The sequence below is a fragment of the Hippocampus bargibanti genome, linkage group LG15 (assembly GCF_051943395.1).
Source record: "Hippocampus bargibanti isolate YZ-2025 linkage group LG15, ASM5194339v1, whole genome shotgun sequence".
In the NCBI taxonomy this organism is placed as follows: Eukaryota; Metazoa; Chordata; class Actinopteri; order Syngnathiformes; family Syngnathidae; genus Hippocampus; species Hippocampus bargibanti.
The window spans coordinates 6,373,708-6,396,859 of record NC_142748.1 but is presented as its reverse complement, the minus strand read 5'-3'; the positions used below and the strand labels follow the sequence as shown (position 1 = coordinate 6,396,859).

Sequence of the window (23,152 nt, the reverse complement as noted above, 5' to 3'; positions counted from 1 at the left end):
ATAGGAAACCATTAAAATGGGAATAATCCGTTCCCGGGTTTCCATAAATATCTACTTTTCAACTAAATAAGCCTTAAAACTACACACACCATACCTTATTCTATGTATAATAAATGTGCTATTGTATTGTATTAAAAGAAATACACTGAATTGTATCATAAAGTCACTTTATTTACATTTGTGATGGTCATTTATGGCTTGATGGAATGGCGTTGGAGGTTGAAGGTCAAAGGGAATTGCTGTTTGGAAAGAGAGGCGCATTACATGAGGACTGTAATTAAAGAAATCAACTGTGCTGTAAAATAAAGTTTTATTTACCTTTTTGATGGTCGTCGATGGCTTATGGAAGGAGAGTCACCTTCCATAAGGACTGTTGGTAACTTAACCTCTGGTGCTGTTCGGTCGTGTGCTTCCGCCGAAGATCACTCCGCCAGCCGTGGTGGGTGTGTATTCTGAAAATAGTGCTTATTATAAGGTTTAATTTTCATAAATTTGACATTTGTAAGACGAAAAGTTTGTAAGTTAAGGTGTTTGTAAGTTGAGGTCTCACTGTACTAAGTGTTTCCAGATACCTTTTGGCTAGACGATGTAACATTTATTTTCCCAACGCTGATGTCAACGACTTGTGAACGCCAAGTGATGGCTCCCGACTGTTCCTCCAAGAATGATGATGACCCTGTAAAAAAGTAAAATTGTTGAAGATGATGTAAGTGACAGGATTTCTTGCCAAATAACACAATGTCTAAATCATTGAGGAATCTACTCCCGCCGTTATGTTTATTATTACGTTGAAAAGCTCTGAACCTGAATTTAAAAGTAGTATAAGTATTATTGCTTTCATCAGTCTTGTTACATGGTTCGATTTTGACATTATTCATCCACCCGGTCTGACTCCGAAATCTGCAAACCACGGTTAGAAGATGCCACCCGCACTCCACCACACAAATATGTACTCACTCCTGACAAACGTCAGAAGTAGAAATAGGAGCTGAAATACAGGTTGGAGTTCATTCTGCTTCCTCAGCAAATCCTTTATTTCTACTCCAAAGCAGCACTCAGCATTTATATTTAAGATATGACATTTTTATAACCCCATGGAAAGATAAATCCCATGGAAATAACTTTTTTTGTCCACCCGACATGTTTCTTCCTTTGGTTACCTTTATTTAACATTCACATACATTTCAAACTGGGATTTAACTCACAGTGAAGAAATGTACATTTCACAGCTGCAACAACAAAATAATGGAGCTGCTGTAAAGGCAGCCACTGCCGTGGCGCCATCTTGAAGTAAAAAAAAAAAAAAAAAATAATATGACAACACAAAGATACGGTGATTCAATCTAAAGCACTTTCTGCACCCTCTTTGTCGTATGAAGCAGTTCTAGATGAAAGAGGATCAAAGCCTCATTTTCACCAGTGGATCAGGGGTGTCATGGTGTAATGTGCACGTTTGCTACGAGCTAAGAATAATAATAATAATAATAATAATAATAATAATAATACATTTCATTTCTACGCGCCTTGCAAAACTCTCCAGGTCACTTTACAGTCACAGAAAAAGTTTTCTTGCCAGCGTTCACTCAAGCCAGAAGTAAATAGAAAGCTAGCTAACCAGCTAGTAGATAGATAGCTAGATAGGTAGCTACTTAGACAGCTATATAGCCAATAGCTAGCTAGATAGTTAGCTAATACACTGAATGTCACTATTAAATACAGATAGAAAGCTAGCTAGCCAGCTAGTAGATAGCTAATAGATAGCCAACATATCGCTAGCTAGATACCTAGCCACATAGACAGCTACATAACTAAAAGATAGCCAGCTAGATAGCTAATACATGAATACATACATCAATGTCACTAATTAAATTAATAATAATAATGATGTTGTAACTTGTTAAAAGTATTCATGTTTACATGTGAAATTTTGTTCATGAAATTGCGCAATGAAATATTAAACACGCGCATGTGATGTTAAAGCAAACACAAAGCTGTAGCATCCATTGACAAAAACACATTGTCTCACACGTAAAATCCGCTTCAATTCCAAGCCGCGGCAGTTAGGCAGCGGGGCTGTGAAAATGCTAACCATTACAGGCGCAAAAAAAAAAAGCACAATGCACTGCTGATTAGCTTCCTGGCAAGAATTCCGTCGCCTGCGCAACGACTTTCTACGCTGAAAGGGTGGAGAGCCGTAGCCGCCGCTGTTTGTTTTGCACCGTGTCCTTATTTCCGTGAATTCTGACCCGACAGGAAGAGTGGAAGGCGGACGGGACAATGGACTATTGTAAAGGCCGCACTTTATGTGCTCGCGAGGCTTAAACAGGAAAGGACGCCAAGATGGGACACATGCACGCAAACTTTTGCTACGTCTGAACACTCATCACGGACTCGTACGCAGTTCTAAACTTCACAGTAGCCGGCGGTTAGCCAAACAAGATGCCAAAATGCGGCCATTTTGCGACACCTCCCTTCACGTCCATTTTGAAAACCCTGAATAAGATTCGACATCCATGAGACGACAGCTGAACTGTCGTTCAATGAGAGCAAATGAGCTAAGCTGTTCCTGTGCCAGGAAAATAAAAATATAGTCATCCATTAAAAAAAAATGGCCATAAATGGGGTGGTAAGCGTGATGGGAGATTACCGCAGCTTGATTTATGACTCCTAAATCAACATATTAAAAATGCAGCTAGAGATGTTTGATATTTAATTAGATATTTGGCATGTGAACCATCGCGAACTGACTTTGTCTTCATAACGGAGTGGAATATATGATGACATTATAAGATATAAGATTCCAATTCACATTTTTTTTTGAAAGAATCAGACTGACACATACACGCAAAAGAATCCTTTGCTATTTTCACCATGATGTTCATAACTTAACCCGTGACCTCGACCATCTTCACGTTAGCCAAATGATTGATGAACCCTGTGAAGCCAAAGGAAAGATGCAGAGGAAGGCAGGCTATTTACAGACAATGAGGTATGTAGCGGGGCTGTGCTGTTTTCCGATGTCGGCGCGTGCTTGAATTCATCATATTGTGAAGAGACGCCTTCCTGTTTGGTCTAATTGCGTCAAATCATTATGTCACGCAATATCTTACGATCTGTGTCCCACATGGACTAATAATTCACTTTATAATCATATAATATTATTATGATCATATAATATTCTTTAACAGTTTTATTTTTCCTTGTCTTAAATCATAAAGTCTGTTGATGTTTTTTTTTTTGTTCATAGTTCCAGTCTGGAATCACCACCAGGCGCAGTGTTTGTTTTTGGTGTGATTTGTGGGCTGGGAGATGGCGAACGATGTCGGTTTAGGACTTCGGTGGGATTTGATTCACCGTCTCATAATTAGCCTCTAAATACAAGTGATTGGGGTTTTAAATGTGATGATAATTAACTGCACGTGTGATAAGGAACGTCCGCCATCTTTGAGAGCGAAAAGTGGCGCAAATTCATGTGCATGTTTGAAAATATTTTTCCAAGCAGTCTTAGTAAAACAGCCAATAGGACTATGAAAACACGCAATCAGGGGTTTATGTGAATGAAAACAAGACATTTGCCCTCCCCTCAAAGACCACCACCAAAATAATACGGTACCAAAATAAAACTTGTGAGTGTATAGTAAAAAAAAGTGCTTGATGGAAGAAAGTGAACAAACCAGCACCTGTGTCTACTGCAGACTCCCCCGACGGACATTTAGTTCGAGACTCCTGTAAAACACAGTAGTCCACATTGTTATTATTAGCCGTTCTAATTAGTACGCTAAAAAGATGTCAGGTTTTCATTTATAACAGTCTGGTTTGCGGGGAGCAAGTATTATCTGGCTATAAGGCTGCCGCAATTGTCAATTAAAAAAAAAAAAAGATTTATATCACAGGAAGGAGGACATTTTGGAAGCTGATAACATGATAAGGCGTCCACTGCTGTGCCTGAATGATTTAAACAGGAGAGATTAGCAATTGAGAATTTTGAAAGGCGCTTATAAATGAAATGTATTATTATTATTATTATTTTTGCTTAAACCTTAAAATCGCTGCTCCACGTTATCAAATGGCGACATTTGGTGAATCACAACAAACACACGCGGAGAAAAAAAAATAAAGGTGATGTTGCCCCGCATTGTTTACGTGGGTCATTTGGGGGTGGCATTTGTCAATGGAACCCCATAGAGAGGCTTTACGATGGCTTAACCTTTTTAAAAAAAGTTTTCTGCATCTAAAATCCAGAAATGTCGTTTTTGTAGTTCCTTTCCAATATTTTTTTTTATATCTATCCATTTTAAGCCTATGTTAACAACTTTAATTGTCCACCATTTGAGGTCATTTTCCCTTCTGAAATGCCAGTAAAAACTCCACAAACATAGAATTATGGAAGCGGCGCACTAATTACGCTGCTTCGACACGACTTTGCACAATAGACTTTTTTTTTTTCCAAAGCGTTGGATATAATTTCAGAGCCATATTGACTCCATGGTCTCCTCCTCTTTCAAATGTGATTTTAGCTGCACTTCATGTCACTGCAACGACTTTTAATGTTGTTTGGCTGCAAGACAGAAATGTGTAAAAGTAACTCCCCGGAAAATCCTTTAATCTACTGTTTGTCCCCAAATGTACATTTTTCTCCAAAATCGCATCTTTTTAAACCACATTTAACCATTTTGTGCACCCTGTAATCTGAGAACATGATAAGCGGTTCACTGTAGTAACCAATGTCCCTTAAAGGGCTAAATCATGTCCTTCAATCTACCCTTGTTTTATAAACTGAGGACAAAAATCGACTCATTATCAGCTACTCAACATGAAGTTGGACACTGACACTAATCTTTTGTCAGTCCCTAAAAAAATTGACTCAAGGCAAAGGGCACTTTTCTCATCTGGGTCAAAGGGGTATTGGATTGGATTCACCTTTATAAGTCTCGCAGTGGAGAAATTGACATTTCACAGCAGCAAAGTGAAGAAAGTAAGAGGAAAGGTAAGGAAGAAATAGAAAAACTAAATACAGGGGCTGCTGTAAAGGCAGCCAATTTCGCAGCGCCATCTTGAAGTCAAAAACGACTACAAAAAAATAAACAAATAATGTGACACAGAAAACATTTTGTGCGCCGTCTTTGTTGTATAAAGCAGTTCTAGATGAAACAGGCGAGGATCAAAGTATCCTTTTCACCAGTGAATCAGAGACGTCATGGTGCAATGTGCATGTCTGCTACAAGCTAAATGTGAAAAGCAAACACGAAGCTGTGGCATCCATTGAAGAAAAGAGACTGTCTCACAACTCCTGTCCCATGTAAATACGCTTCAATTCCAAGCCGCGGTCTAATGTGTGTAACGTGCCTGAGCAAAAAAAAAAAAAAAAATTCCCCAAAAGGTTATTTATGTATTTATTTGTATTGATTTTTAATCAGAATGCTTCACATCTCTAAAACAGGATGTTTCACAGTTGGAGTACAGTATTGCAAAAAGACACCTAGTAATAAATTAACTTCAAGAAATGGCAAATGAAGTGGTAGGGGCAGCCAAAAAGTAACATATTGTGGTTTTAAATGATTTACAGGGGTCGTTCCTGCGGTCAAGCCATTGTGTTGAAACCCGCAGACGAGGATGTGTGTGAACCAGACATCTTATCTCCATATTTGGACTTTCAAAACAACGACGCATGCATATTTTACATGTAACATTGTCATTAGTGGAATGACTTTGTCACATCATTGTCCTGGTTCGAAATATCACCGATAAGTGAAACAAACCCTGGACACCAGGAGTCAAGCGTGACTTAGAAGTGTGTTGTTATTCCCAAAGGGCTTTATGACAAGCTGCTAAGAGGCTCAAAAAACGGCTCTTCCATTCAATCAACACATTTTTTTTTTTTATCAGAAGATAGAAATAAAGCAAGATAGTTACATACAGATAAAAAGAAAATAAATATGACCTCTGCCTCTCTTTGGGGACCGGACAAGAATTTGCACCAAAGGTCATAGATGCATTCCTAACTCTTTTTTAAAAAAAAAAAAACAAATAGCTGTCACAGCCCAGAAGAGAGCTTGTTGATGTATTTGTATTTTTATTTAATTTTATCGGAGAGCATGATATAGTGATGCCGATATAAAACCAAGAGGATGGATGTGAGGTATTAAGAATCTTGGACTGGATATAAAAAGAAAAGGATAGTTCCAGCTAGTGACATGAGACGCAGTCCCTAAAAGCCAATAAAAATAGCTGCAAAATTGTAAACACGTCTATTTAACTTTCAAGCGCAGGTTACAGGATGCATCAATGGATTAAGCGAGTGTAAAACAGTCTTTCAAACTATATATTGTAAATTTTCACCTTTTATGCAGGAGTCTGGAACTCGTCCCATGCGATAAACATGATGTCACTGTGCAACAACAGTGCAACCTTAATGGCAGGGCGGCAAAAAAAAAAAAAAAACATTATTAGTTGTGATAAAATATTTGGAAACCTTTTTACAAGACTATAATATTATTAAAGTCACCTGCAAGAGATTTATCTCCTGGTTGTTGGTTCTGGAAGGTGTTGGTGAAAAGTGCCATCACCGATTATCTCATTAGCCCAATGACAGGACATGGACGGTGCATTGGTTCCCCTTCTTTTCACCACTTTTGGTGTTTTACTAACATGACTGTGACATGTTTACATCGCATAGCAGAGTGGTGACGGATTGAGGAGAGTTAGCCGCAGGGTCAGTGGTCCTGAGTTACTCTGGAGCTGGAAGGGTTGAAGAGGACGGGGCGAGGATGCTCAGTGTTCCTGTTGATAAGGCCCGTTTTCCTGTTGGGATTGGTCACCACGATATAGCTGACGAGAGCGTTTTGAGGTCATTTGAAGATGTAACTGTATTCTAGAAGGGCAATTAGAATGGAGGTACAGTACGGAGTCACGGGAAAAAGAAAAAGCAGACTTCTTATGTCTCTGTTTTTCTTGTTCTAAGTTGTATTTCCATTTTTTCTTAAACACAGCATTTGCTTTACTGTGTATCCAACAGCCACCGTTAACTTTGAAAGTCAATGTTAAAAACATGACTCTGTATAGGATGCTAATTGTTCGAAACGACGGTCACAGTGAAATGTTGCCAGCTGATATTTTGTGAAACGCACACAATTCTGATTGACGAGTCATTTTGTCAAATTGTAGGTAAGCATCGCATCAATAGAGAATCGGACCCCCGATCCGCCCCTTTCCTCGTCCTCCGTGCTACGCTTCTGCAAACACACACCAGTGGCACTGTCCCGTCGAGCAATCGACGCACTCGGACCAACTTCGTCTAGGTCCTTTTTCGGAAACATCACTCAAGTTACTTTTTTTCCTCGTCTTTTCCTGTTTTTTTAGGTGAGTCGCTATTCTTTGTTTAGGGAAACGGCTGCTCTGTCGTATCCATATGTGCGTCTTTATAGACGCAGAAATAATTATCTGTCATCAGCGGAGATGTAAAAACATCGGTGAAAAAGTTGTTTGGTTCGTGGATTATAATGCTACATGACACTCATCGAATGTTTCCTATTTAAAATTGTGCGATATTGAAGTTTTCAGAGTCTACTTTAAGCTAATGGTTAACTTTTTCATGCGCGTTCACAGAAACGCGCAGCACATTGCAAATAGCGGTTTGCATTTTTTTTTTGCCTAAGCATTTCTGGAGGTATTCAGGCTTCTTTCCATCTACCGAAAAATGTATGATAAATTTACGGGTGACATAATTGTCCTTGACCAGTGACTGACTAACGAACCATTACGTTTAGTGTCAACGTGGTCGTGTGCCAAAATGTACCAGTCGCTATTCAAATATTACAGACGGAGTATTTTACAAAGAACATAGAGGAAACAGGTGTGGTGATTTCAATAGACAAACAACATGATTGATAGAATCGAGTGATTATTTTACAGTGGACAAAAATCTACAATTTAATTTGAAAGGTTGGGATTTGACGTTGTAGCTCACACTCCTACCCAATAGGGGGCGGAAATGCTCCATAACGTTGATAACCAACGACCAAAACAATAAGAAGAAGATACTAGATAAAACGCTACTAAATGTAATATTGCTTTTGATTATCTTTATTAATCTCGCAGTGGAGACAATTTACATAATAATAATCATAATAATAATAATAATAATAATAATAATACAAGAATTGAACTCTTCGAAATTCAATTTCCTAGTTAGCCTTAAGTGTCAGCCACTTTAAATGTATCGTTTAATTACTGAATTGAAATAATTAAATCAACAGAAGCCCACAGTCAAACAATAGAATCTTTGTTTGACTTATCTATCCTTGACATCAAATCATGAGTTTTAAAAGCCTATTTCTACCTAACTTGGGTAACTTAGTAAGCACACCTGGTTGAGTTTCCGGCGATGCAAAAAATTATTTAAACGCTTCAAAACGTGAAGAAATGTGGTATTCACATCCACTTTGTTTGAGTGGCCGTTTCAGTCCTGTCAAAAGTTGTAAAAGAGTCTCCTCGGGTTTCTTGGGTGAAACTCAAACCTCCTTGCTGACATATATATACACCACAGCAGCCAGCAGCGGCGATTCCATATATCACCATTATTATACCCTTGCTGCGGATGTATCAGGAATAAATTGTTTCTGTCTTTAATTATCTTACAGTGGAATTACAGGTTCCTCTCACATAACCTCAAATGAATTACAATGCATTAGGATTTAGTGTTGATATTCAGTGGCCTTGAGGCGTTTTAACAAGGGACCATAGCAGCTTTATGTTAGGAGCAGTGGGCTTATGTGTTAAGAGGAGCCCTCTGTGTGAAATGCCACACACTCACACGGGAGCAGGAAAGCCAACAGAGAAACATAAGCGCTATCAATGAAAAAAAAAAAAAAAAAAAAATCCAGCCTGCATTGCTGCTCAAGAGTCTGTTTGGAGTTGTGCCACAATGCAATTGTTCCAAGTTGAAGTCATCGCGGACGTCTGTAAGCAGCAGTGTCTCCAAACAGTGGGTGTGCGGTACATCCGACATTTCCTGCTCCCGTATGAACTCGGCCATATGCGTCATCCGGGGTTTGTTTATTTATTTTTTGCAACTTTACTTTTGCCATTATATTCTTAGTGAGACTTAGTTCAAATTAGACATTTTTATCCTCCCCCCTTATACATATTTTAAACTAAAGTTTGGTATTCCTTTGAAGCCTGACCCGCTGTGACCTTCAAGTGTCATTGATGCAAGGAGGACAGAGTCCCTTTGGAGAGGTGTGAACTTTGAATCCGGGTGCTTTGTTTGTCTTTACACCACTGGATTCCCAACCATTTTGTCTGGTCAGACATGGTGATGTTGGTGAAAGTATCACAGTCTGTCCTCACATCAATTTCCTAAGGTAAATGTCTTCAGATTTCTGATTGGCTAAAATGTCATTAACACGCTCTTCAAAAGAACAGCAACGCCATTTTATTTATATCTGCCTAAAAATATTGGCATTTGAAACCACAAGAATTCTATGCCGAACTTGTTTAAAAGTGTTTAGTGGTTAACTGTAATACAAGTTTTAGGGTGGGTAGTTTGTCTGAAAAAAATGAGTCTTCGAGCTGCCAGTAAATCAACTCAAAATTTGTGTTTCTTGGGGAAGAACCATTTTCATCAAGGGTGACCAACTCACAATCTTTGCTTCCATAATCTCTGATGTATTTGGAGTGTTTCTTCCTCACCCGACTCAACCAAGCGTGTCTTTATGGACTTTGGCACGGCCATGCTGAGACAAAAAAAAGGGCCTTCCCCAAAACTATTAACACACGGTTGGAAGCATATTGTAGCAACGTCCAAAAAACTAAATTACATTTCAACAGTCGACAGACTAATTTGCTTTGAGCCTCAAGTATGACATACCCCAATTCCTTTTTGCTGGACACTGCTCTCATTAACTGACCGTCGGGTCGTGACTTCCTCTGAGGTTCTGCTGTGTGGAGAGAACAAAGGGGCTGATGAAAAGAGACACATTTATTATTTGCTGCTGTGGTACAAGAAGATAATAATAATACATTTCATTTATAAGCGCCATTCAAAACTCTCAAGGACACTTTACAGTCACAGGATACATTTTTCTGTAGGTAGCTAACTATCTAACCAGCTATCTTTTAGCTAGCTGGCTTGATAGATAGCTAGCTAGATAGCTAGCGAGTTAATAGATAGTCAGCTAAATAGCTAGCGAGCTAATAGATAGACAGCTAGCTAGCTAGAGAGCTAATAGACAGCTAGCTAGAGCTCAGAGGTACCCAGCTAGCTAGCGAGCTAAGTGATAGCCAGATAGCTAGCTAGCGAGCTAATAGATAGCCAGATAGCTAGCTTTCTATCGATTAGTGACCGTGGCAAATGTGTGAAAATTTTGTGTTTCAATGTCCCCTTATTATTGATACATATTTATATTTATATATGTCAAGAACTTGTGGGGTGTTATCAAAAACGCTGTTTGTGAAGCAAAACCAACAAATGTAATGTGAATTTAAGAATGTTATTAAGCAATCATGGAGTGAGTTGGTTGACTATGCCGCACAGATGTGAAACAGTTATAAAAAAAACTGTGGTCATGTAAATAAATATTAGGACTGCTAAATATTACCTTTTTTTGGAAATACAAAATAGTTTTAAGTTTGTACAGTCAACAGCAAACGTTGCAATTTTTTTTGAACACCAACAAACAGCGGAGAGCTAGAGCGAGCGTGGATATTTACCCATAAGTTGAACAAGCTTTCACAAGCGAAGAGGAAAAATAGAAAGCCTAAAACGCAAGTCTGGAAAATACCGACTTATCTTGTAATGTTTGTTCACCTGGTTAGCTGAGTCAGAATCTGAAGGACATTAATGGAGAGAAGGTTAACAATATCGACTGAGATGGACCTACAGCAGGGCAGAAATCCAAATAAAAATGAGGCTAGTTTCAGAGTCAGCGCAAAAAATGTAATTTCCACCACCCCTTTTCTGATTTAGCTTCCTCAAACAGCAGCCAAAATAACCAAAACCTCTGCCAAAGAGACACGCATATGTAGGGGTACCAAAGATGAAGATTTAGAGGATTATCTAGGGTATGTCCGAGCACCCCCTCAACTTCCTTCAGGGCAGATCACTGCTAGGATTATAGCGTTAAAGCCATTACCGTATGTTTTTACAGCCTGGTGGTGCTTAACAGGCTATTTATCTGACAGCCCAAAAAGAGTGTTTACGCAACCTTGCAAACACATAAACAAGTACAAATGAGAACGGCCGTATTTGGCCTGGGGGGGGTTCAAAACGGTTGAGCAAGCGTCTCTTGTACTTAGGTCAAAGGTTTCCCAATGGTTGTCAGGGATAGACGATACATCGTAGCTTCACATTAAAAAAAAATCTCAAACTGGGGTTATTCATGACCGCATATGTCGTTCCTCTATTCCGGTGAGTTATCACTTCTGGTTCACCCCCACCCCCTAAGCAAGTCTGTGAAACTGCGAATGTCTGGCCCGGTTCAGTTCAGTTCATGGGAATGTACAAGCAGTACCCTGTAGGCTCATGCCATCACACGTGTCCCTTTTATTTTTTCCTCCCCCCCCCCCCTCTTTTTTTTGTTGCAAGGCTTGATATGGCTCCGCTCAGCACTGGTATGCGGTGCGTTTCCTCCCTCGCGGCTTCCAGATGCCCCTCTTAAAAACGCCAGCGTCAGAAGGGAAGTGGAGCAGAGAGGGTTTTGGTGACTGCGGTCAGTAGCAAATTAGAAAGACTGCTTTGGACCTGACGCAAATCGTCATGGTGCAAACCAAAGCGAGTCATTAACGAAGCCAGACGCCCCCCCAACCACATGTGGAGGAGCCTCCGAATGAGACCGCTGCTGCGCAAGAGATTTTTCACGAAAACCGGAGGAGCTTGTCAGGGCCCTTCTGTTATCAAAATATTTAGAAATTGGCCTATCCATTACTGCTGCTGGCAAAGAACAGTTTCTTGTGAGGAAAACAATTTCCTCCACACGTACTGTATAAAACTGTCCAAGCGGGTGACGAACGAGGCCGAAAGCGAACCCTTTCGGGTCCTATTTATGACCGTTCAAAACAGTAGAATCACCCTGCAAGTTTTTAGCGTGCTCCAGAAGGTGTAAATTTAGCTTCTTCAACGTTTAGTTGACATTTTAACAGCGGTGCTCAATCACAGGTCCACGGGCCCCATTTGGTCCTTAGTCCCATAGACTAGGGACCATGGATATATTTCACAGAAATATAATTCCATGAAGAAAACAATTACTTCAGAAAAAGTGCTTAACTTGAGCTGAAAATGCATTTAGGGCGCTAAAAAAAATCTAATTCATTATCAGAGCTAAACGAAAGGCTGAATCTTCACGTTTTCACACAAATATGGGTCAGGTTTGCAGCCTAAAACCTAAATACACACTAATTTAATCATGGAACCAAACCTCCAGTTTTGTCCTGACCTAGTTTAAGGCTATTTGGGCTGGCGTGTAGTCGATATTTTCTACTTTTCATGCTTAACTCGAGTTGAAAATGCGTTGAGAGCGATAAAAACTCAAATTGATTCTCAGAGTTAAACAAAAGAATGAATCTTCATGTTTTCACATGACTACCGGTCAGTGGAAGTACATTGAAGCCCCAACTTATTTATTTTGACTGAAGTACGTAAATCGTTGAAGTATTTTGGCTTTTTTGACCAATACGGTTTGGGATTTCTGTTGAAGTCTCTCCCTGAATCTTCCCAACTGCCACACTGTCGTCCATTTCTTTCTCCTGTCTCCATTTTTAAAGACAGACCCTTCTTTCCTCCCTGTTTTTACTCTCTGTAGACATTCTTCCACGGTGCGACCACAGAAGCATTTGCAGCTGGACACGGACCTATTTCGGAGCTGATGTCGACAAAGCCAAAAGCGGGAGGAAACCAGGGACTTGACTGCACTCCAACTGGCCCCGGCTTCTAACCGGGACACAACTGCACAGTGTTCTCTGCAATTTATGTTGCTTTGATTCTGCCAGCTCCGCATAACGATGACCGGCAAAGAGTGGGACAGACTTTGGCTAGAGCACGATAAACATAGATAATATTACACTCAAGAGTCTGGTGCCGCAGGCCTCGGATTTTTGACTCTTTTAGATTACATGTTTTCAGAACTTGGGGGCAACTGGAAGAGCTGAAGTGAACTGAAGTCTCGCTTGGCAAATACTTTCAGATTTAAACGGAATATTTTCGTCAACATGAATCTGCAGGAAAAGCTCTCTGGCCTGAAAGGTTTGGTGACGCAGTCGCACAGCAAGCGACGTTTTAAAGGCGACCTGACGTTGGACATGATCAGCCCGCCTTTGGGCGATTTTCGCCACACCATGCACGTGGGTCGTGGCGGCGAGGTGTTCGGAGACACTTCCTTTCTCAGCAATCACGGCGGATCTGCTAATGGCGGCAACGGGGAAACAGACTCTGTGTCCGGCCAAGACAACAAAATCGGAGCGTTTTTCTCCAGGACACTCCGACAAATCAGGAGGGGCTCTGACAATAGAATCAGAGAAGGCTCTAAGGATGCGTCATCGCCTCCCCCGGCCGTTTCTCCCATCATCAAGAATGCCGTCTCACTTCCAAGGTTGGATGTGGACATGTATAATGGGAGTACCACTACAAAGATGCTTTTCCCCAGTTGTCAAAGCACACCGGGGGAGAGGAAGAGTTCATACGGTAAGCCCGATGATCCAAAGTACAAGCCACTTAGTCAATGGTCTCTTATTCGAATGGTTTGACGAATCGTATGGCGACTCGTGAGTCTCTTTATATTTCATAACCTGCTTGCTTCATATATATAAGGTTATTATAGTCAATGAAAAGTCACACAAAATTAACTAAATATTGAAATGTAAATTTCTCCACTGCGAGACTAATAAAGGCAAATCCAATCCAATCCAAAATTAGTTTTCATTAACGGATTTAGAGAAGGGACCTATCAAAGCAGAGGTCTGGCACCGCCAAATCTGTACTATAGGGATATATTTAGGGACAGAGCTACCAGCCCAACTTTTTTAGAAACGTTTCCCGAGATTAACAGATTAAAAAAATGCCTGTACAACTTGGAAAATAAATTTAGCAAAAAAAAAAAAAAAAAAAGGCATTATCATTTTCAGCCAAATTCCAAATTTTGTGACCTCACAAGCAGTCGCCTGAAGACGTTCCATCAAAGGCAAGTATACACCATTAACTATAGTTCAAGTTACAGTAAAAGACAACAAAACATTAGACAAATTTCCAAATTTCCTTCTGCTCCATTGAACACTTTAACATCTGCTGACGGGTTTTGACTTTGCGGTTGATTTTCTGGGCTCGCATGGCCATCGATGACTCACGCGGCGGGCATCTGTTTGCAACCATTTCGGATTAAGTCAACTCGATTCATCTTTCCAGGTTCTAGCAAGTCCAATGAAGTTATATTCGCCCTCGCAGGCACACTACAATGTGATAACACGACAAGCTATCCACTGACAAGCCCCCACAATCAGAATTTACGGTTATGAAACCCTTTTAAAATTAACCCTTTAGATAAACAACAGTTACAATATGTGAATCCTGTCTAGGTCAAGTAAGGTTAAGGCACCAAATGGTGAAAACTGATCTGCTGCTGAGTCGCGCACGCGTTGCAGTCATCCAACTGCCGCTACCTGCCGCTCAGTAGCGGACGCTCGCACATTGAAATAAGATCAGCATCACCCACTGCGCCGCCGCGCCGTTCAAGCAATAAAATGACCCCCCCCCCCCTTCCTATACCTCAATTGAATTTCCATTGACTGTTTTTATAATATGTCAAGTGTTCCCCCCCTATAAGGGTTGGATTTATCAGGAATATTTGGACAAATTCTTCAAATCACAAGCACTAAAATGTACATCGTACACGTACCATAAGTGTGCATTTTATCATCAAATCATTTGGGAAAATAAGCTTGAAAACAGGAATGTAGAAAATAAAAATTCATTGATTTTTTTACTGGGCTCACATACACAATAATCAAAATTAGATGAAATGAGCATTTATTTGGCTAACAGTGGAGAAATGTACATTTCACAGCAGCAAAACCAAAATACAGGAGAGGCTTTAAGGCAGCCACTCAAGCAGCACCATCTTGAAGTCCAAGAAGAAAAATCTTAAAATTAAACTTATTATTAAAATAAAGAAATTATTTAAGTGATTTAGAAATCACAATTAACACGGTTATTTATTGACTACAAAATTTGCTTTGGAAGCTTATATATAAAGAGAAATCATGAATACATTAGAAATAAAAACAAAAAAAATAACTAAACTGCAGTTCCACAATGAAAATTCTAGCATTAGCTATGGTTATATTTTGAAAAAAGTATGTTATGTCATTTAACGCAATTCGTGCAATTCTTTTATTCTCAGGTTTGGAGTCAGGCTTCGTTACACTTCCTCGTCTGTCCCGATCCGAGCGTCAGCAGCCGTCCGTCTCCGACTCGGCCCCTTACTCCTCCAACGTGCATCGCGGCTCTCTGACCGACCCCACCGACGCCATCTTGACCAGTCGCTGTGCCGCCGTCGTCGTGACCTCTGACCCCAAGTCAACCGCCTTCTCCAGCTCGTTCGCTTCCCTCACCTCCCTGGACACCTTCAACTTCGACCTGGGCCCCTCCCTCATGAGCGAGGTGTTCGGCTTACTGGACGGAGACAGTCATACTTGGGAGAGAGAAGAGACGGGGTCGCCGTGGGGTCTCACCAACGAAGGATCCGAGATGGACTCAGCGACCATCTCTTACGTGGACTCCCTGCTGAGGGAGGACTGCGTAGGCGGGAAGAGTCCGCACGGGGCGGAATGGGACGACGACGAAGGAAGCGCAAATGAAATAAACGAAATCGGCGTATGTAGGAAATTGCCTGACACGCTGAGGGGAGGCTCGCTTGAGCGAGCGAGGTTAGCGGTCAGGATGGAGAGCGAGCGCTTCCAAAGTGCTGCCGATGTGCTAGCACGTCATTACGGAGGTCACAACAGGGTGGAGACGGTGGATTCAGAGAGGATGAAGAAGATATCATACAGCTATGCAGATGATGACGATGATGAAATCAAAGTCTGAGCTGTTTTCACATGAAACTCACTCATTACTGGATATATTTTTTGATTCCTCTCCAATTGTAATCCAACAACCAAATCGACCCTCAGACTGCAAATGGAGGACACTATTTTGAACATGAATGCTGGAGCTTTTTTTTCCCCCGCACTATTGGTGCCATTTTTGCTGCAAATGCAACAAAACATTAAGGACTGACACATTTCCAATGTACACAAAGTTCAAATTGGCTAGGGTGAAACTCCCACTCAGGCTTTCAAAATAAAAGCAATACGTTGGCGCCATCTTCTGATGGCTTAGTGTCAAGGAACTACGTTGCACTCGATTGAGCGGCTCAATTTTGAGATCAAGTAGTGCTTTTAACACCATTTGGTAGCAAGTTGCCATTTTAAACATTTGTTTTTTTTGGGCCATCAAAAGCGGATAAGGATACAAACGAAATGTTTCTGGAGGTTTGTGTGCAGTCAACATGCATTTAGGGCTGAACTTCATTTTAGAACATAGCGAGTCATTTTATTGAAGACCTACCTTGATATGAATGGGAAGCCTTAAAAATGTAATAATCTTTACAGTGTATTAATGATGACAATTATCACATGTCACAAATTGAGTAATATGACAATAACACCAGTTTTGGGTGTTATCAAATACTGTACATTAGAGGCTGTACTATGTAATTATTCATTTGATGCTGAAGACTTTTTGAATAAACTCTGTGCACCTCTAAATAGGAACGGTGTTTTGAAAAGATATTATAACATCTAGGTTATCACCGACAAATGTACATGAAAATATCAGCTGACTGCCAAATAAATGTATACTTTATAAGCACCTTGAGAACAGAGCGGTCTAACGTTATACTTTGACATATAAGAATGATATGAATTGGAAATAAAGATGCTATTGTTTGTACGGTAAGTTAGCAAATATCAAAAACCTTGGGAGTGATGTTATCTTAAGATGAACACTTTTATAGTGTCGATCTCCTCTTATTGTGAAACGGAGGGAGTCTCTTTGGACTGTAAAGCAGGGGGAAGCGGCGGAGGGCAATTAGGGGCTTTAAGTCCAGATTTTTTAATGGGAGGCTTTTTAAGACCAACCGGCGTCACCTGTGATTCGACTGTAGCGGGGGGAGCCACTGAAGGCCGAGGCTTTGTCGACGGCGCTTTGGGCTTGCTGTGGTGAACCGTGATTGGTTGGTCGGATTCGTTGGCTTTTCTCACACTGATGCTCCTTTTTGCTGCAGATGAGACAGAGTGGACAGACGGTAAGACGAATGGACTATTTATGCGATACGCACGTCAGATTGAGGTTGGCGAGAGGTTTTGAACATCTTGCACAAGCGCAGAAGCGACAAAAAAATGACTGTGAGCCACCCCTGTTGTGGTTAGGAAGACACGCAAGATGACTCCCGAATTATTGTGACGGGTAATGGACAACTTCCTGTTTTGATCTGTATTTAAGCTTCCCTCTGTAGAAAAAGGGCTACACATATTGGAATCTCAAAAACAGTCACTAGTTGAAAGAATTTAAAAACAAAACCGCTTATGTGTATGTTAAAATATGTTGTAATGTGTATGTATGTTTTGACTCACGTTTCGGTATGGCCATCATCACAATTCCTTTTTGTGAGATGGGCTGCTCCTCCGAATTGGACTCTGATTGATCCAAATACGTCTTCTGCATGGGGTCCTTACTCTGTCCTGGATGGTACCCTGTGATTCTTTGTTGTGGAGTTCGGTTCTGATTTGGTATTGTCGGGGTTGAGCTGTCAACAAAAAAGTACCATACAAGAATTATTAGCAAAATGTATCTTTGGTAGCATCTTTCAAGTGACACAATGGCACCCATAGGGGATACCGACTACATTTTCCATGCAAAAGGGTCTAAAACTACCCTTATAAGTGTCTATAATCAACAACGAGCCATACATATTTTCAATATAGTCTCTCTAAAATTCACAAATGAGCTTAAGTAGCCTTCTGTGGCGTTTCTGAAGCTGTACCTGTTTGTCTTCGGGCAAGGGAGATGGTAAGTTGAAGAGGATGAGGCTGTTGAAGGAGCGGAGACTGTTCTGCACAATGGCATTTGTTCTGAGATAATGGACCGGTCACTTTGGACGTTGGAAAGCTCCGGAATCTCAAACGATATCTCTGAATAAACATTTAACATCATAGATCTATTTATTCACCGCACTGTTACTTGAGAGTAACTCATTCCTGTACCTCCAGGGAAGAGCGCAGAACTGTATTGAATCAGAGGCTCAATAACCGAGACCACCTGCACCGACGATGCGGACGCCATATCAACAAGGGCGATTTCCCTCAATAGGAAGAGAGCAAGTGGATGGGATGAGATTGATGACTGGGATGAGACATGCGGTTGGATATTTATAGTTACCACTCGGCTTGTGGCCAGAGGAGGTTGGGTCCTAGCACGATGGCAATGTTACCGGGCGTCATCTTGTTTGCAATCTGCTGCTCGGAGAGTAGCGATAAGAACTGAATGAGGTATCTGAAAATAGAAGAAGGAATGCGATGTGGGAGAAGACTGAAATCAAAATTTAAAATTGCAAACCACAAAGTCATCAAAACAAAAATGTCCAAAGTAGCAAACAAAACAATGAGTAAAACATGACAAGGCAAAACAAATAAAGACTCGACACTGGAGGCTCGTGCCATTGATTAACCCGTTCACTGCCAGATTATGTAAAAAATGTGTCCACTCCAGTGCCATGTTTTTTGTCATTTTCACTAATAAACATTAAATGCAACGATGCGCGTTTCACAGTGTCACTGATGGAATCTGTTTGCACGTGTTGCACATGTGCGACTGCTAGTTACACAAGATTTTAAAAAGTGGTTGTTGACAGTCAATTAATTATTACACAAAGCAAATAATTCCGCACCGGAGGTTGTTATAGTTTTCAGGCGGCAGTTTCTTCAGTAGTTTTCCGAACTGCTCCAGCTTCTTTGTGCAGTCTTTTTCACTGTAAATTCACAAAAAAAACTATTTAACAACACTCCCAAGTGTCTTAACATGACAAAACAAATTTCACAGAGCATTTAAGTTAGCAGAATCTAATACGAATGTCTGTCTCCTACAAAACTAGTTTGAATGTACATTAGCATCAATTATAATTTTTTGTAAACATACACTTTCGCCCTTGATTAAAGTCACAAAAGTGGTATGAACCTTTCTGTGAGGACTCAGGAATAGATTTTATACCCACCTGGCTGCTTTGAACCAGTCATTGTAGAGTTCAAAGGTCATGAGAGGCTCAGGAAGTTCACGCAGGTAACACTTCAGCGCTCCTAGTGGAGTCATTTAACATGAAAACGGACATAAGTTTCTACCTTTGTAGCTAACCGTTTCTTGCTTGACAATGATGCCATGATTTTACGGTTTGGTGGAAAAAATATACCTCGAAATGAAATGCATGATAGCTTACCAGCCACAGCGTGAGGGTCCATGCTGAACTCATCATAATCAACCATCCCTTGATCCAGGCAAGCCTTGAGCCTTTTCAGCACTGAGGCCGCCGCCGCCAGACGAAATAGACCCTGCAGGTAAGCGAAGAAAGAAGCGCTGACTGATTTTTAACACAGATGACAGGATCCGCTACTAAAATGGCCTTACCTCCTCCTTCATCCCGGTTCTGAGCAGCATGTGAACGCATTCCTGAATGGGTGCGGCTATTTCTCGGTTGCTCTGAAGCAGATGAGAAGAGAGAGACTCCCCAAAAACTTTCGGGCCTGTGGGGTTTGCTGGTGGCTCTGGAGTCCGTGACACATGTAGCAAGGTCAAAGGGTAAAACAGCGTGGCAAATAAAAAATAAATATATGTGCTAACCTCTTGGCCTGTTGTTCTCCTTGAGTTCGTTGATATTTTTATCCAGGAACTCCTGTGAATGTTTGTGGTATTCTGCTTGTAGCTCCAAAAGCTTAACAGAAAGGAATATGAGGGCATTAAAGGGAGGAAATATATCAAATAAAACCTTAACGGTCTGTAGATATTCCCTTTTTGCGCGCGGGTTTGGAAAGTGTAAATAAAGGGGATTTGCCATGTTGCCAAATACACAAGGGGAATTTTTAAACGGCGGCGCAAGTGCAACTTACGCGGATGAAGTAGCTTGCATAGTCGTCTTCTTTGGTCGCAAAGTGATACAGATCTGCTGAATATTGATTCTAGAAAGACAAGAACAAATGACTAAAAAGTTCAAATCCTCAGAACCGTGCGCTAGTACCTTGATGGTTTCCAACTTCCTAAGAGCGTCTTCTTCCTCCTCCTTGAGACAACCCTGCTTGGCCTGTGGACCGGTGCTGGCTTGGCTCCTATGGAATTTAACTAATTCACTGCCAGAATATGTGCAAAAATGTGTCTACTCCAGAGCCAGGGTTTTTGTCATTTTCACTCAAATTGCAGGACTCAGAATATTGAATTTTAGGACTACATAAACATGTAATACAGCGTAAGAAATCTTGTTATATGGGTCTGGAGTTATCAGAGTTTGAAATGGGGGTGGGTGTACAAAATACAATACAATACATACATATTGACTTATATTGCGCTTTAACAACAGCTGGAGCTGTAACAAAGCGCTAACATGAACAAAAGTTGAATGCTGCCCCCTCGTGGAAGGGATGAACATTTCCAGAGGTCTGACCAGCGCTTTATCGGCACCCAAGAATGAAAAAAAAAAAAAAGAAAATTAAACCAGAACAAATTGAAATGGCGCTCCACATCATGCTTTTCCATTCCCGAATAAATTTGGGAATGGCGGTGAACGAGTTAAAAAAAAAAAAACTCGCCTGAGTCGTGCATTATTCCAGTCTGTATTGAGCTTGGCAAATAGCTTCTTGTTTTTGAGAATCTCCGGTAATTCATCCTGATGGAAACAGGACGTCAGTCATGCTGCAGCAGTTTTTGATGAATAAAATGATAAATAAAATAGTGAAGAGAAACTCAATTCACCTCACTAAGTTTACTCAGCGGCTCCAAAACTTCCTTTTCCACTTTGATTTCAAAGTCTGCTAAGAGGCTGGCTAACTTCTTCTCCATGAAACAGCACATCTCCAACACCCTCCTGGACACACACGGCTATTCATGCATGATTCAAATGCATTTCGATGGCGTGCATGCAGTTTGTCTCTATGTTCCCATTTGTGAGAGAACTGAAAACCTCAGTCCGGAATATTCTCACATGACTCAGACGGGAGCGTTCACCTGATAGATGAGTCGGCGTCAAAGTCTTTGAAGCTTTCCGCCATGCTGATTGATAACAGCATGAGAGGCAACTTTTTCTGGGGAAGAAAGTGGCGAGAAAACTCATTTTAAAAATGTGCTCCATCAAATTAGATTCATTTATGGCCAACAATGAGCACATTTTTTATCGTATGTGTTCACTGTGCAAAAATGTGTGCACTCGAGTGCCAGGGTTTTTTGTCATTGTCAATCAAATTCTAGGACCCACAGAATATTGAGGCATTATTATTATTATTATTTGGAGGTAAGACTTGGATTAAGTTTTCATAATCAAACCATCATCAAAACAAAAAGGTCCAAAGTAGCAAACAAAACCAGGAGTAAAACATAAGACGAAACAAACATGACAGGCTGAAACAAACAATGACCCGACACTGAATTCTCGTGCTTGGAGTCCTTAGATTATCGTCTTTCATCATAAAAAAAAGAGTTAATTACTAAATTATATGGGTCTGGAGTTATCTAAGCTTGAAATGAGGGTGGATGTCCAAAATACAATGCAATATACTGTATCCATATTGGTGAATATAGTGCTTTAACAACAGCTGAAGCTCGAACAAAGCGCTAACATGGAAATAAGGGAAATGCTGCCCCCGTGTGGAAAAGAAAAAAAACATTTCCAGAGGCCATGGCCAACGCTTTATCGGCACCAGAAGAAAAAAAATGTATAAAAAAATTTTGGAAATGGCGCTCTTCGTCATATTTTCAATTCCCGAATAAATTCAGAAATAGCAGTGAATGAGTTAATTGCTTTATCCATTTGTTACCATGCGTTTTTCAGCATCCAGCCCCGCCTGACTCTGCATGCAACCTTGCACCTTCTTATGCAGCATCTGCGCCGCTCTCTTGGCGGGCTCCACCCGCTGCTCCACCTTCATTTCATCAAACGGAAAAAAAAAAAAAAAAAAAAAAAAAGTCGTCGCCACTCACGCTCCAACTGCGCTACATTAAAAACGGGTTTTATTTTTCTCACCACAACTAGGTCTGAGTGTAAAAGCCCACTGGCATCTTGTGACCTGCAAATAAGAAACAATAAGTGAAACATGGTGGTTTTCAAGTTGCATTACAAGAAGAAAAATGAATAGAATGGCTAAAACTAAACTAAAAAGGTAGTTGAACTGTGTTTTTGTTGTTTCTCCTTTGCTCTACTGTAAATGGCAGCATTCCAAAAATGTCGTAAAGGGGATGACAAACATCACCTCACACAAACAAAGCATGTCAGTGGCTTGAAGCTATTAGCAGTTCCCTTTTGAGAATCATCGCCTCTCAAAGAGGAAAGTGATATTTGTAGCATGGGGGAAATATGACCAACCGTTCATCATGGGATGCTATGACATTTTGGAAAACAACCAGGTATTGATACAGGGGTACTGTGTACAGAGAAAAGGGGCCGTCTTAAGTTTGCGGTTTCTGTTTTGCAGATGCACACGACTCGCCGCTGCTTTCAGGATGTGTCAGAGCGAGAGCAGGTGACATAAAAATAAACATTGCTGCACGGGGGAAAAAAATATTTTGTTGTCATTTTATAGTGCAAATACACCTTGATTGAATGAAACAAAAGCACAAACATTAATTCACTAGACAACATTACCGCATTAGCTCAACAGTACATGGAAACAAAAATGACATTAAAGTGACTTTAACTTACTTCGCAGAAGAGCCAAGCTGCTTCAGAATGCTCAGGGACTGGCGGATCATTGCGACGCTGTCCTCCTGACCTCCTTCGGGGGGTTACTTGGGCAGTTGTAAGCCTATAGTTCTAGTTCTCACTTTAGACGCGCTCTCTCAAGCGCTTATGCGGTTAATGAGGAAGTTGCGTGG

The 23,152-nt window shown here is 40.7% G+C and overlaps 2 protein-coding genes across 7 annotated transcripts; one reads left to right on the top strand and one right to left on the bottom strand.

Moving 5' to 3' along the window:
• Positions 1–166: 166 nt before the first annotated feature.
• Positions 167–23,152, bottom strand: sh3bp1 (SH3-domain binding protein 1). 4 transcript variants are annotated; one of them, XR_016117479.1, is made up of 25 exons: positions 22,980–23,152; positions 22,305–22,347; positions 22,099–22,203; positions 21,293–21,369; positions 21,041–21,152; positions 20,878–20,954; positions 20,313–20,400; positions 20,185–20,253; positions 19,919–20,009; positions 19,706–19,842; positions 19,518–19,629; positions 19,299–19,380; positions 18,975–19,055; positions 18,467–18,580; positions 18,292–18,389; positions 18,072–18,219; positions 17,662–17,834; positions 17,176–17,306; positions 9,642–9,935; positions 6,506–6,780; positions 6,340–6,408; positions 3,681–3,726; positions 573–676; positions 319–452; positions 167–239 (listed from the first exon to the last, which is right to left on the bottom strand). XR_016117479.1 is itself a non-coding variant. In XM_089015309.1 (19 exons), the coding sequence occupies exons 1-19, from the start codon at positions 23,027–23,029 to the stop codon at positions 9,900–9,902; spliced, it is 1,827 nt and encodes a 608-aa protein (XP_088871435.1). In that variant the 5' UTR covers positions 23,030–23,152; the 3' UTR covers positions 9,401–9,899. The 4 variants fall into 4 exon arrangements, 2 of the variants coding, with proteins under 2 accessions (XP_088871435.1, XP_088871434.1); XR_016117478.1 differs by having other exon boundaries at positions 6,506–6,801; positions 9,869–9,935; XM_089015309.1 differs by lacking the exons at positions 167–239; positions 319–452; positions 573–676; ... (1 more) ...; positions 6,340–6,408; positions 6,506–6,780 and having other exon boundaries at positions 9,401–9,938.
• Positions 6,978–16,897, top strand: cdc42ep1a (CDC42 effector protein 1a). 3 transcript variants are annotated; one of them, XM_089015311.1, is made up of 4 exons: positions 6,978–7,359; positions 11,585–11,708; positions 12,798–13,675; positions 15,387–16,897. In XM_089015311.1, exons 3-4 carry the CDS (start codon positions 13,204–13,206, stop codon positions 16,070–16,072), a joined length of 1,158 nt encoding a protein of 385 aa, XP_088871437.1. In that variant the 5' UTR covers positions 6,978–7,359; positions 11,585–11,708; positions 12,798–13,203; the 3' UTR covers positions 16,073–16,897. The 3 variants fall into 3 exon arrangements, with proteins under 3 accessions (XP_088871437.1, XP_088871436.1, XP_088871438.1); XM_089015310.1 differs by lacking the exon at positions 11,585–11,708; XM_089015312.1 differs by lacking the exons at positions 6,978–7,359; positions 11,585–11,708 and adding an exon at positions 8,699–9,362.

Bases quoted from the DNA above. Each gene is read 5' to 3' on its own strand.
- sh3bp1 (XM_089015308.1), bottom strand. From the start codon at position 23,029: ATGATCCGCCAGTCCCTGAGCATTCTGAAGCAGCTTGGCTCTTCTGCG. The intron at 22,348-22,979 runs GTAAGTTAAAGT...TCTTATTTGCAG, and splicing joins CAGCTTGGCTCTTCTGCGAA to GTCACAAGATGCCAGTGGGC. The intron at 18,220-18,291 runs GTACAGGAATGA...ATGTTTATTCAG, and splicing joins TTCTGCGCTCTTCCCTGGAG to AGATATCGTTTGAGATTCCG.
- cdc42ep1a (XM_089015310.1), top strand. From the start codon at position 13,204: ATGAATCTGCAGGAAAAGCTCTCTGGCCTGAAAGGTTTGGTGACGCAG. The intron at 13,676-15,386 runs GTAAGCCCGATG...TTTTATTCTCAG, and splicing joins GGAGAGGAAGAGTTCATACG to GTTTGGAGTCAGGCTTCGTT.